Here is a 14340-nt window from a genome sequence, read left to right as displayed (position 1 = left end):
GGCGGGCAGAGCAGGGTCAAAATGAGAAGAGAGAATAAGACACAGAGAGGGAAGTTTGGAAGGCAATAAAACATGAGAGACTAGGGCAACAGAGAAGAACAGGAGTGAGAAAAGAGGTGAAGGAGTGAGTCTGAGAAGAGAATGGACTTGGGAAGAGCGAGAGAGATGGTGGTGAGGAGACTGAAGGGGGACAGACGGATAAATAAGAGAGCACAAGAGGAGGGATGGCTGGGGGAGGGTAAGCATGTCAGGAGCGGGGCATCATCAAGAATGTAATGTGGGACCTGCGTGACGATGATGACTTCGTCTTCTTGCCTGCAGCGGCGAGCGGGTGGGCGGGCGTAAAGGCAGAAGGCAGCCAGGCTCGACTCCCTCCTTCACTTCCTGCCCTCTCTCCACGCCATCCCGCTTTCCTCTGACGTCATTTCCTTTCGGGCGGGCGCGACGCTGAGAGGGCAGGAAGCGAAGGAGGGAGTCGAGCCTGGCTGCCTTCTGCCTTTACGCCCGCCCGCTCGCCGCTGCAAGCAAGAAGATGAAGTTATCATCGTTGTGGAAAGTTGTAAACGACTGGGTGGGCCTGTGCCCACCCAGGCCCACCCATAGCTATGCCCCTGGTTTCTACTTTCTGTGTGTTCCAAGCCTCACTTCGGTGTTCAGTGTGTATTTCCTGCCTCTATCCTGTAGGGTTTCCACTTCCTCTGTGTTTCAAGCCTCACTTTGGGTTCTGTGTATTTCCTGTCTCTGTCCTGTTTATAAGGAAGTGGTTGACTTTCATTCAGGGCCTTTGCAATGCCAAAGGTCCCTAGGTTAGTCCGTGTGCAGTTGCACTTCTGCCTTGTTCTAGTCTGTGTGCCTGTGGGCACTTCTGTGTCTTGTCTTCCTAATTGTGGTGCCTGTGTGCACTTCTGCCTTTAGCCTTTGTTCTCTTGTTTGTCTGTGTGGGTTAGCCTTGTGTCCTGCCCAGTCTGCCTTGCTTGTTCTAGTCCCTTCTACCTTAGCTTCAGCCTTAGTTCTGTTGTTTGTGTGGGTCAGCTTTGGTTCTGCCCCTGCTTGTCTGTCTTTACCCTAGTACTGTTTAGCTCCAGTCCCTTTCCTGCTTGCCTCTGCCTTGCAAGCCTTCAGCTTTGGTTCTGTCCCTGCTTGTCTGTCTTTACCCTGGTAGTCTTTAGCTCTAGTCCCCTCCCTGCTTGTATCTGTCCTGTTTGTAGCCAAGCTTGTTCCTGAATCCAGTTCCGGTCCAATCAAGCCAAGCTTGTTCCAGTATCCGGTTCCAGTCCAGTCAAGCAAGTCCGTTCCAGCATTTGGTTCCAGCCCAGTCAAGCCAAGCTTGTTTCAGTATCTGACTCTAGCCAAGTGCATCCTGAATCCTGCCCAGTCTTGCTTGGAGGGTTTTGCCTCCTGCTGCCGCTCAACAACAGTAGGCCAAGGGCTCAAGTTGTTCCAGAGTTCACGCCTGGTTGTTTAAAGCCTGGGAACGTGACTTTAAGGTACAGCCCATCCATTCAGAATAGGCTCCCCCTTTTCCGTATTGTTGCCCAGTTCCTAGCAAATCTCAATTTCTAACCCCTGAACTGTCTCAACCACACACTGAGACTAGAGAGCTGCATAGGAACAGGGTTTGCAGGAATCCCGCTAGAATCCCCTTCAGGCCAATGGGACTCTTGTGGCAGCATCTCTTCATATTGCTCTTGGTTTAAATACAGGGAGAGTAGCAAAATGTTAGCATTAAATTATCTCTTCTATATCTGGAGGAGTTCACTCAATAGTAGTTCATCCTCTTAACCTTTTCATTAACTTCTGTGGTTTATCTCCTGTTGCAATGGGTTCATAAATAAGTCTACCAATAGCCTTTATCTGCAGCTGAAGTGTTATCTGAATGGGTAGTATCTGTGCTTCCACTACCACCATCATTAGCCCCAGTGTGTAGGCTATGGATAAGCACCTTTTTATCCTGGGTAACGTGCAGCAGTATGCATTCTTCCTTTTCTTTCCAACCATACTTCAATTATATTGTGCTTTGCTGATATTCGATATAGATGTTATTCAAAACGATCAACACATGAAGATACTCTGCAAGATTTGAGGAGATAACTTTATTCTCTCCCCCTCAACATTTGAGGAGATAATTTTAGTCTCTCCCCCTCAACAATCCACAGTAATCCATCAGCTGCTGCTGCTGAATTTTATGCTGTGCTTCCTTTTGACTCTTTGAGGAGGACCAACTGGCTGAGCTCTTACCTTCATTTGTGTCATGCTGCCGCCTTCTTGGTAGAAGTGGCAAGGAACAAAGTTCCTGTACTGTATAGTCATAAGGACCCCTCCCAACTAAGGTACTTTTAATTTTAATTTAGTTGGAGATACACAGAGGGGAAACCACTGCTTGTCTTGGGATTGGTAACATGGCATGTTGCTATTTGGGTTTCTGCCAAGTACTAATGACCTGGATTGGCCACTGTTGGAAGCAGGATACTGGACTAGATGGACCATTGGTCTGACCCAGTATGGCTATTCTTGTACTTATGAGGCAGAGATAATGTGGAGCCTAGTGTCCACCCGTGTAAATAGTGCCCCCCCCCCAAAAAAAAAAATGTATGTCTGTCTATGATACTGTATCATGGAGTGCCAGAGGCTGTTACTTTTTGTCTGTAGACAAAAACTAAAAGTCAACAAGCATAAAGGAAACGTTCATAAAAATGAACTCAAATTCCTTTTTTACCTTTTTTGTTTGTTTTTTGAATAAAAGGAGCATCCCTAGGAGAGGACTTATGAAAAAAACAGATATAAATAAGAAGGGTAAGTAAGATAATTGCAATAGTGCAGTGGTTCCCAAACTTGTCCTGGGGGGCTCCCAAGCCTGTCCACGTTCGGGATGTCCACATTAGGTACTAGCATGGACAAATATAGATTTAGGGGGCTCATGAGGCAAACTCTGCATGCTCAGAAAAACTTGAAGATTATTCTGAAATTCAAGTGATTCTGTGTCTGTACCATCAGAGGATGTCACTCACTTTTTTATCATGCTTGTTGATGAAGAATCTAACTTCTACTATTGTTAAACATGGATCCTTATTCATTGACTTAATGAATTCAAAGAACAAAAAGCTTATAATGAGAACACCTCTATCAAATCTGATCCATTCTGTAAGAGCTGCTTACCTTCCCACACTGCTTACACTTCCCTTCTTGTCTTCGTCTGTGCACCCAGTGATGTCGCACAAAATTCTGTTAGGCAAAACAAGAAAAATGTCTGACCTAAGAAATAATCATGGCACAGTACTCACTGTATTTTCAAAGGAGAACATATCCACAAAACTAAAATTAAAATATATTGGGGCTCATTTTTGAAAGAGAAAAACGTTTGTCATAAAGCACCATTTGGATGGATTTCTTCTCAAACGTTCAAATTGGTATTTTTGAAACCTGTTTTGTAAATGTTTATCTATGCATTTCATCTCCAATGTGTCCAAATCACAAGGGGGAGTGTCTGGAGTATTGAATAGATGGGATTAGGGCGTGCCTAAAACGTGGATGTTTTACAACCATGATGGAACAAAAATGAAACGCCCAGGGCAAAAATCTTAACTGTTTGGACTAGACCTGTTTTGAGAACGAATAAGACACAAAAAGGAGCCCTAAATGACCAGATGACGACATGAGGAAATCAAGGATGACCCAATACTCCTCCAGTGGTCACTGACCCCCTCTCACTCCCCCTAAAAATGTGAAAAAAAATATTACTCACCAGCCTCTATGGCAGCCTCTGATGTTATTATAGCCAGGTCTATTAGAGCAGCATGCAGGTCCCTTGAGTAGTCTAGTGGTCAGTGCAGTGCACTATAGAGTGAGGATTCAGGCCCCTATCCCCCTCTACCTGTCACACTTGTGGTGAAAACTGTGACAACCCCCCCCCCCCCCCCCAACTCACCAAAACCCTACTATACCAACATATAGGTGCCCTTTCACTCATAGGGGCTATTGTAATGGTGTACAGTTGGAGGTGGTGGGTTTTGGAGGACTCAGCAGACAAGGTAAGAGAGATATGTACTGGGGAGCATTTATATGAAGTCTACAGAAGTGCTCCCTAGGGTGCCCAATTGCTCTCCTAGGATGTCTGGGGGCCAGTCTATTAAGGATGCTGGTCCCTGCTGGCCCCTCCTACATCCCAAAGGTTTGATTCTGTATGTTTTGCACTTGTACAGGTTTTTTTTAACAGCCAAAACAAAATGTACAAAGCACAAAACTTTGCTCAGGATGGTATTTTTGAAAAAAAGTTAGACGTTTTTCTTTTTTCAAAAATGGGCTTATTTCCTAGTCGGATTTGGGACGTTTAGCACATAACGCCCAAAGTCTGACTTAGATGCCATATCGAAAATGCCCCTCCTCGTGACCCCTACTTCTAATTGAATTATTAAATTAGTCATTATACAATCTATATTCTTTAGAAACTGTACCAAAATCTGTTAAACTGCACCATTACAAAACAGTCACATAGTTGAGAATAAATTCAATTCAATTCTTCTCAATCAATAAAAGTGCATTTTATTTTCAAAACTGTAAATATAACATGAGTCGTGTTCATCTAAGATTCACATTGAACAAGCTGTCTTGCAGATTGACCCAGATGCGGTCTTGTAGTTTGTAGGAACTGCTGCCCCATCAAGTTCAAAATAAACTATAAAATGGCTAGGTCACATCTGGTGGAGAGAAATGTCAGCAGTGCATGCACCTTAGCGATCATCATTTATATAAAAGAACCTCCAATAATGGGCACAGGGTTTACATTTATGTCCAGACAGGAACTATTTTCTTTCTTTCTTTCTTTTTTTTTTTTAAAGCATTTAAAGAAGTATTTAATTACACTATACAAGCAAATACAGCAACAGATCCATCACCTTGCAAGTGATGTTTTTACCTTAAATGAAGGAATCATCTCTCAGGCTAAGAAAAGGTACTCCACTGAGTTATAAAGCTATGAAGCTCTGTGCAACAGAGCACAATTTTCAAATTGTCTCTTAAGTGCAAACTATATAGCTGGTAATGCAAACTGTCAAATAGAAACTATTTATTTATTTATGGCATTTGTATCCCACATTATCCCACCTCTTTGCAGGCTCAATGTGGCTTACAATTCGTCATGGATACTGGAAATAGCAGAAACTACCGGTATGTTCTTTAGAAAAACAAACAGCATTAATGGTACAGAAAGTACTACACATTAAGTGGGAAATTCTATAAATGGCTTCCAAATGTCGGTGCCAAATGTGGGTGATGTTCTATAAATGGTGGTCCAAATTGGGTGCCATTTATAGAATAGCACGTACCTACAGTGTTCAACTAAAAGTTAGTATAAATTCTGGCATGTAAACTTGGTGCAGATCTCCCAAATTCCATAATACTGCGAGCATCTCTAGTGAATGCCCTGACATACCTATGCCCCTCTCATGGCCATGTCACTTTTCAGTTGTGTGCTAAAGGATTTACGCATGCATCATTATAGAATAGCGCTTTGCAAGATGCAAGCGTAAATCCAAATTTTGCCAATTAACACCAATAAATGGATTTTAGCACCCAATTATTAGTGCAAATTAGCTTGCTAACCAACTCAATTGTGCATGCTGAAATTTGTACATGCAATTTTAAGCACCATATATAGAATCTGGCCTTAAAAACTTTAGCACAAGATAATGGCATTAATTACATTATGTGCAGCAAATCTGATTGCAAAAATAGGGTTTTGAAACAGGCGTAGCCTAATGGTTAGAGCAGCAGTCTGAGAACCAGCTTAATTTCTTTCAAATCCCACTGCAGCTTCGGTGGTCTTGGGCACCAGGGGAATAGCCAGACAACAGATTTTGAGTGGGCCTAGGTAAGAAGTGGGTGGGCACCAAATGTTCTTCCCCCCCCCCCCCCCCCACCACCACCACCGCCACCACCACCACCAAAAGAAGATCTCAGCTGGCAGGAAAATTCTTCTTTCCACCTTGGCAGTCTGGAGCAGGCATGCGCTGAAACGAGCATGCGCAGGTGCCAGTATTGTGGAGAGTAGAATTTTGCTACTATCAGGGGAAAGTCTTCAGCTGACAGAGCTTGGGATCTCCACCAGCTACCATTAAACATGTGCTGTTGGGTGGGCCCTGGCCCACCCAGGCCCACCTGTGGCTACACCACTTATGGGCACGTCACATAACCCTCTATTGTCTCAGGTACAATCTTACGTTATGAGCCCTCTAATAGAGGCTGACCAAATTTTGGTTTCAGTTTCTGATTTGGCATTGAAAGCAGATAAAAATCCAGGTTCGGGTTTCACCCGAAAAGCCTGTGAATTTTCAGCTAAAATCAAAACACTGTCCATCACAGTGATCACTTCCCGTCCCCTCCCCCTTCCCATCACACCGAACACCCTGTAGGGCATCGCTGGGCCTACCTTAGGAAGGCCTGGTGGTCTAGTGGCCTCTTCAGGGGCAGCACCTGCCCATGCTGGTTCCAACTGAAAAATGCCTGCCAGGACCTCTCGCAGCAGCTATTGCAACAGGAGCTGTAGGCTTGGGGATGGGATGGGGGGCATAGAGTGAGAGGGCTGCCGCCATCGGAGAGCTTTTCAGGTAGGGTATGGGAAAGAGACTGAAATTAGAGGGACAATTTCAGTCGCATATTCAGTTTCAGCAGAAACCAAAGATCCTGGGTTTGGTCTGGTTCTATCTTTTAAGGACAGAAAAATACCTCTTATACCCGATGTACACAGCTTCAATAGTTTTTGGCCTTACAGGTGGTAAATAAGAAACTGATTGATTAATGCATGCATGCACTAAGCATTAGTAATTAGGAGCCTAAGAGGCTCATTTTCAAAAGACAAACATCCAAAAAGTGGCATAAATCTACATTTGTATGTTTTTCTCACATAAAGGTCCAAATTGGTATTTTCAAAACCAATTTTTAGACATTTTTCTATGAAGTCCATCAGAAGTACGTTCAAATCATATCATAAGGAGGCATGTTACGGGGTGTTAAGGGCAGGATCTGGGCATTCCTAACACTTGGACATTTTTCTGCCACTATGGAACAAAACAAAAACATTCAGGGCTATAAGTTGGACATTTTGGTCTAGACCTGTTTTATTACAAGTCATAAAAAAGTGCCCTAAATGACCAGATGACCACTGGATGGAATCAGGGATGACCTCCCCTTACTCCCCCAATGGTCACTAACCCCCTCCCATCCCCCACAAAACATGATTAAAAACATTGCTTACCAGCCTCTATGCTAGCCTCAGATATTATACTCAGGACCATTAGAGCAGCATGCAGGTCTAATGGTAGGTGCAGTGCACTGCAGACAGGTGGACCCAGGCCCATACCTCCCCCTACCTGTTACACTTGTGGAGGAAACTGTGAGCCCTCCAAAACTCACCAGAAACCCACTGTGCCCACATATCGGTGCCCCCTTTACTAATAAGGGCTATTGTAGTGGTGTACAATTGGGGGTAGTGGGTTTTGGGTAGGTTTTTGGGGGCTCAGCAGACAAGATAAGGGAGCAAAGGTGAGATGTGTACCTGGGAGCATTTATTTGAAGCCCACTGCAATGCCCCCTAGGGTGCCCTATTGCTTTCCTGGGACATCTGTGTGGTCAGTCTACTAAGAATACTGGCTCCTCCTTCATCCCAGTGGCTTGATTTTGTGCATTTTTCACTTGGAATGCATTTTTTCAAAAATGGACCAAAAAGATAAACACACAGAACACAAAAACAACTAGCAAATAGCCATTAAAAAAAAGATAGATATAAGAATATAAGAGTAGCTATACTGGGTTAGACCAATGGTCCATCTAGCCCAGTGTTCCATTTCCAAACAGTGGCCAAACCCAGGTCACAAGTACCTAGCAGAAACCCAACCAGTAGCAACATTCCATGCTACCAATCCTGGGGCAAGCAGTTGCTTCCCCATGTCTGTCTCAATATCAAAACTATGGACTTTTCCTCTAGCAACTTGTCCAAACTTTTTTTTAAACCCAGATATGCTAACCGCTGTTATCACATCCTATGGCAAAGAGTTCCAGAGCTTAACTATTTGTGAAGTGAAAAAATATTTCCTCCTATTTGTTTTAAAAGTATTTCCATGTAACTTCCTTGAGTGTCACCTAGCCTTTGTACTTTTGGAAAGAGTAAAACATCAATTTACTTCTACTCATTCTACACCACTCAGGATTTTGTAGACCTCAATCATATCTCCCTTCATCTGTCTCTTTTCCAAGCTGAAGAGCCCTAACCTCTTTACCCTTTCCTCATATGAGAGGAGTTCTATCCCCTTTATCATTTTGGTCAATCTTCTTTGAACCTTTTCTAATTCTGCTATATTTTTTTTGATATGGCAACCAGAACTGAACGCAGTCGAGGTGCAGTCGCACCATGGAGCGATATAGAGGCATTATAGTATTTTCGGTCTTATTCACCATCCCTTTCCTAATAATTCCTAGCATCCTATTTGCTTTTTTGTCCACCACCGCACACTGAGCAGGAGTTTTCAGCATATTATGTACAATGACACCTAGATCTTTTTCTTGTTTGCTGACCCCCAAGGTGGACCCTAGCATCAGGTAACTATGATTCAGATTATTCTTTCCAATGTGTATCACCTTGCATTTGTCCACATTAAATTTCATCTGTCAATTGGATACTCAGTCTTCCAATTTCCTAAGTTTTTCTGTTTTGAAAATGGCTATATTCCCCAATTGAATTTTGGATGTTTTTAGCAAAACGTCCAAAGTTGGACGTAGACATCATATCGAAAATGCCCCTTTACATGTAAATGTATACAAGTGTCAATAAATAAATAGTTTTAAACTATTTAAAAATATAGGAATCAAAAGACAGGAAAAAAACTACTTAATGTTTCAAGGTGCAACTTCACCATCAGGCCCTATGTATTCACTACAAAAATATTCATCGTTTAGTGCCCTTTTCTGCCAAATTTAGCTAAGATGTGCAAATTACTTCTCAGCTCATTTACATCCTAAGCTAACTTCACAAGAAATTTCTCGCATGTTGCCATAGCCAGGTCATTTACACAATCCTGATAGTGGCAAGTGAGAATTTAAAAAAATGCCCTTTGCATGGCAGCTGATGAACATTACAGAATCCTCTTGCATGAACTGGTGGTTCCTCTGAATCCCCTCCAACTGGGGAGAGGACCTTAACCACTGGTGACTCAGTGATGCCCCCTCCCCTTCTGCTGCAGATCTCCCTCCCTGAAGGCTCACTCCTTAACTGTGGAGATCATTGTGTCAGGTTGGCTCATCCTGTCCCCCCATGCCCCCATTTATTTGTCCCCCTAGCACACCAATGCACTTAAAGGGGTCTGGAGGTTGTGGGCACATACAGATACAATCTTTTATGGGTGTTATTGGGGTACCGGACACTTAGCATAAATTCTAACAGGAATAGGTCTCTGGTAATCCAGCCTTAGTGACTGAAGTTTCAGAAGCAAATGTGTTCCCTCTTATTCTTAGATCCAAGCTCACTATGCCCTAAATAATAGAAAGAACTCCACAATCAAGTATTATAAAAATGGAGTGTGCATTTATTTATAATAGCAGCAAAGATAATGCGCAAAGAAGGCAAGAATGAAGACACAGTTAGTCTTATCATAGAAATAGCTCAGAAGTAAACGCACATAAATCCCTAACTAGAATACTAAGTAAAAGAGTCGCACTGAGCCCACAGCACTTATACAAAAGGATATAGCACACATACAACCTGATACAGACTTCTAGCCGTTGGCAGCATGTTCTTCAGATGTTCAGTCAGCTTCAGCGCAGGTCTGTTCCTTGGATGGAGTGTCAACACAGCAGCCTTTTGCCTTGGGTATGAGCCCCTTTTTATACATAAATCATGGGCTGCAGCTGTGCTAATGATATACATTCTGGCCTTGGGAAAAATGCATATATAACAATGCTATCCCCATTATTATGACTTTAGGGGCCCCAACATTGTCTCACTGGCTCCACTTTAACGGGGTCACCATGACAAGAAACTGAGGTTTCATAAACAATATGCCAGCCACAGAATCTCTACAGCTGCATGGGTGACTCTAAGAGTACTCGGCTGTTCTGGCCATGATTTTGATGCTGATAACAACCTTGTTTTTCTAGGACACTGGGACCCTTGTCAGTAGTCTTTGTCTGTATACAAGGTCTCAGCTTCAGCAAATAACAGGCTTTAGCACAAAAGTTGGAATAACTGAGCCTGCATTTTAAGGTCAGGTTGCTAATGCTGTATTATAATCTCATATATGTTTGCTATATAGGAACACATATAGGGCTAGCTTCTATATATGGTGCCTGAAAATTCCACATGAAAAAAATATGCCTAGGTATATTCTCTATAGTATGCCTAAATTTTATAGAAGAGGCTTAAATTTCCATGCGGTATATAGAATTATGATGAGCACCTATCCACATGACCAAACCTAGTTGTGGTCATTTATGCCATGTTTTACTTTGGTATAAATCCTGATGCCTAAATTAGATGCACAGGAGGTGTATTCTACAATGCACATTGATTTTAGAAATGCCCATGCCCCACCCATGGCCATGTCCCATTTTCAAGTATACAAATTAGAATTTATGTGCACCATATTACAGAATACACTTAAAGAGTTGTGCACGTAAATCTTAATGCTAACAGTTGCTTAACATCCAAATAACAGCACTGATTAGCTAGTTAAACAATTCAGTTATGTGCACTGTTATAGAATACGCTTCAATTTCCACGCGGAAATTAAGATGCGATATATAGAATCCTGTGGATAGTGCTTCATAGTGCTTGGTTTGCTCCCCTACATTCCTCCCCTTTCAAGGGTTCAGCTCTAAGGTCTAAACAGTGTGTTTATTCAATTGCAACTAATGTCCTTACCTCTAAGCTTAATAAATGAGTAACAGACAATACTGTAATCAAACTTCAAAAAATAGCTTAAAATAATGATAAGCATACAAGTATGGAAATATATTATACTTGAATATAGGATAATGCAATGAAGCAAAACACATTAAATGGCATGCCAGGATGTTCATCAGAAAATGTGGTTAAGTGACTTTGAAATGTATAAACAAATGTCAAATGTTAGATGACTTGTGAGTTCATGGAAGAAAAATCACTTTGTAGCAAAGCATTACAACAACTGACTAATGAACCATAGCGTTGAAGGTAATGTTTGATACTCGAGTGACTTTTAATTTCCAAAGCATGGGCTGCAGGTGGCGTATGGATGTGAAAACAGTCCATAGGAAACCCAATCCATTGAATGCAGTCCTTAACATGGTGGGCATTACTCTTAAAACTTGCATCCAAGAATAAACAGCACTGTAATAAGATTTGAATGTGGCATACAATACACTTTGAATGGGTTAAAAAGTCCATGCCACAGTAACTGTGCTTATAAGTCTCTGACAATGCATGCAGTTTATAGCTCATAAAGGTGTGGTAGCCGTGTTAGTCCACTTTTAAAGGTAATCAGTAGAAATAAAACAAAATAAAACATGGAAAAGAAAATAAGATGATACCTTTTTTATTGGGCATAACTTAATATATTTCTTGATTAGCTTTCGAAGGTTGCCCTTCATCAGATCGGAAATAAGCAAATGTTGGTAGATGACAGCATATATAAGTGAAACATCAAAGCATTCCAGTGACAGTCTAACAGGATGGGGGTGGATAGGTGAGAGACAGGGACAGGTGAGATATGCATGGAAACAGGAGGGTGACAAAGCAGAATGATTTTCAAAGCAGTACAATTTTATGGTTTATAATGGGCTAGAAAACCCAGATCTTTAAGGCCTGTCAAAATATTTAATCATTCTGACTTCAAAGGTCTTACATTCCTGTATTGTTTTAAAGTTCACTTTTAAGATTCTTACCATGAAGTCACTGGTACAGTGTTCTGGTTTTGTAAAGTGCTGCCCCACAGGCATGACATCTTTATTAGTACTGGCATTTTTCATATGGTGTCTATGTAAATTAAATCTCTTCTTTAGCATCTGACTGGTTTCTCCAATGTAGCAGCCTTCGTTGCATTTTTTACACTGAATGATATATACCACATTGGAAGATGAGCATGTGAAAGATTCCTTAATGTTGAATATTTTTCCTTTGTGAATGACTGTGGGGTCCTGCGAAATGTTTTGGCATAGTTTGCAGCTGGATATATTGCAAGGATGTGTGCCATTCTTTTCTTTTGCAGTCTGTGTTGGGAGCTTACTTCTAACTAGCTTGTGTTTTAAAGTTGGGTGGCTGTCGGAAGGCCAGCACTGGTGGGGATGGGAATATCTCTTTCAGTAATTCATCCTCCTGGAGTAAAGGCAGCAGATCTTTTATGATTTTTCTTAATTTTTCCAGCTCTGGGTTGTATATCACTATAAGAGGGATTCTGTCTGTGGCTTTTTTTTCTTTGTACTGTAGCAGATTTTCCCTGGGTGTTTTGAGAGAGGAGGCAATATTCTTGGAGATTATTTTGAGGTTGTAGCCTTTCTGTTCGAAGGATGCAGTCAGGTGAAGAATTTACTATCATCATTTTAGGACTCCTAATTGGGAGCATTTTCACACACATTGTTGGTATCATCTTCACTGAAGATACTTTACTAGCATTGCATTGCTTTCTTTTTATTTTTTAATTGATTGTATTATTGATGGTTACAGCATAATACACTCTTCCTTCTCATGCTTGCTTTGTTATTAGGTATAGATACAACCATATTAGCCTTAATACTGTTATTGCTTTTCATATTATATTGCAACAAGCTTCTGCTACTGATAAGATTTTTAACTGGGGTACTTGACTAGAAACTGACAGATACCATCCAGCTTATAATTGAAAAAGAATAACGCCTATAATGCGACCCAAATCGGGAGATAGACGTTTATCTCACAAAAACGAATAAAGCGGTATAATCGAAAGCCGAATTTGGACGTTTTCAACTGCACTCCGTCGCGGATGTGGACAAAGTTGATGGGGGCGTGTCAAAGGCGTAGTGAAGGCGGAACTGGGGCGTGGTTATCGGCCGATCAGAGATAGGTGCCTTTCGCCGATAATGGAAACAAAAATATGCGTTTTTAGCGAGAATTTAGGGCACTTTTCCTGGACCCTGCTTTTCCACGAATAGGGCCCCAAAAAGTGCCCTAAATGACCAGATGACCACTGGAGGGAGTCGGGGATGACCTTCCCTGACTCCCCCAGTGGTCACAAACCCCCTCCCACCACAAAAATATGCCGTTTCACAACTTTTTATGTTCACCCTCAAATGTCATACCCACCTCCCTGGCAGCAGTATGCAGGTCACTGGAGCAGTTATTAGGGGGTGCAGTGGACGTCAGGCAGGAAGACCCAGGCCCATCCCCCCCACCTGTTACACTTGTGCTGGTAAATGGGAGCCCTCCACACCGCCCCCCAAACCCACTGTACCCACATGTAGGTGCCCCCCTTCACCCCTTAGGGCTATAGTAATGGTGTAGACTTGTGGGTGGTGGGTTTTGAGGGGGATTTGGGGGGCTCAACACACAAGGGAAGGGTGCTATGCACCTGGGAGCTCTTTTACCTTTTTTTTTTTTTTTGTAAACATGCCCCCTAGGGTGCCCGGTTGGTGTCCTGGCATGTGAGGGGGACCAGTGCACTACGACTCCTGGCCCCTCCCACGAACAAATGCCTTGGATTTATTCGTTTTTGAGCTGGGCGCTTTCATTTTCCATTATCGCTGAAAAACAAAAACACCCAGCTCACAAATTGTCAAATAAAACATGGACGTCTATTTTTTCCCAAAATACGGTTCGGTCCGCCCCTTCACGGACCCATTCTTGGAGATAAACGCCCATGGAGATAGACGTTTTCGTTCGATTATGCCCCTCCATATGTCCCATACCTTAGACTGGGATCCGGACCCCAACAATAATCCTACCTGGGACCCTTTGACCAGATTTCACACACTGTGTGAACCCCTGCTGAACTCTTGGACGACGGGCCCAGGCACGACCATTATATCTGAATATACCCTACTTGCAGGCACCAACCTACGATTAGAGCAAGGGACCATAGCACTGCCCCAACCTGGCACAGGGGAATTGGTAACATTTTGGTTGATGACATATGAGGCAGTGGGTAGAATTTGGCCTTTGTACTTCCTATGAAAAAGAGGAAACAGAATCAATGAACCCTTTAAAGTTGTGCAGGTTGGAACTCCACCCTCCTACAGCATAGGAGCCCTAACACCAGTATTTGATCCTGACATATTAGCATCCATTGATTATCTGTTAGCACAATAACTGCCCAAAATGTACACGGCTTGACCAGACTCCTCACA

General features: G+C 42.5%; 1 protein-coding gene across 1 annotated transcript in view; it reads right to left on the bottom strand.

Moving 5' to 3' along the window:
* The window catches only part of DGKI (diacylglycerol kinase iota), a 1705262-nt gene that overhangs the window by 1411143 nt on the left and 279779 nt on the right, over positions 1-14340 (bottom strand). The window contains 1 exon segment of the mRNA XM_030215620.1: positions 3157-3222. Within this exon segment, the coding sequence (XP_030071480.1) occupies positions 3157-3222 (66 nt within the window).

Source organism: Microcaecilia unicolor, chromosome 10, assembly GCF_901765095.1.
Source record: "Microcaecilia unicolor chromosome 10, aMicUni1.1, whole genome shotgun sequence".
NCBI lineage: Eukaryota > Metazoa > Chordata > Amphibia > Gymnophiona > Siphonopidae > Microcaecilia > Microcaecilia unicolor.
This window is presented reverse-complemented; position numbering and strand designations above follow the sequence as displayed.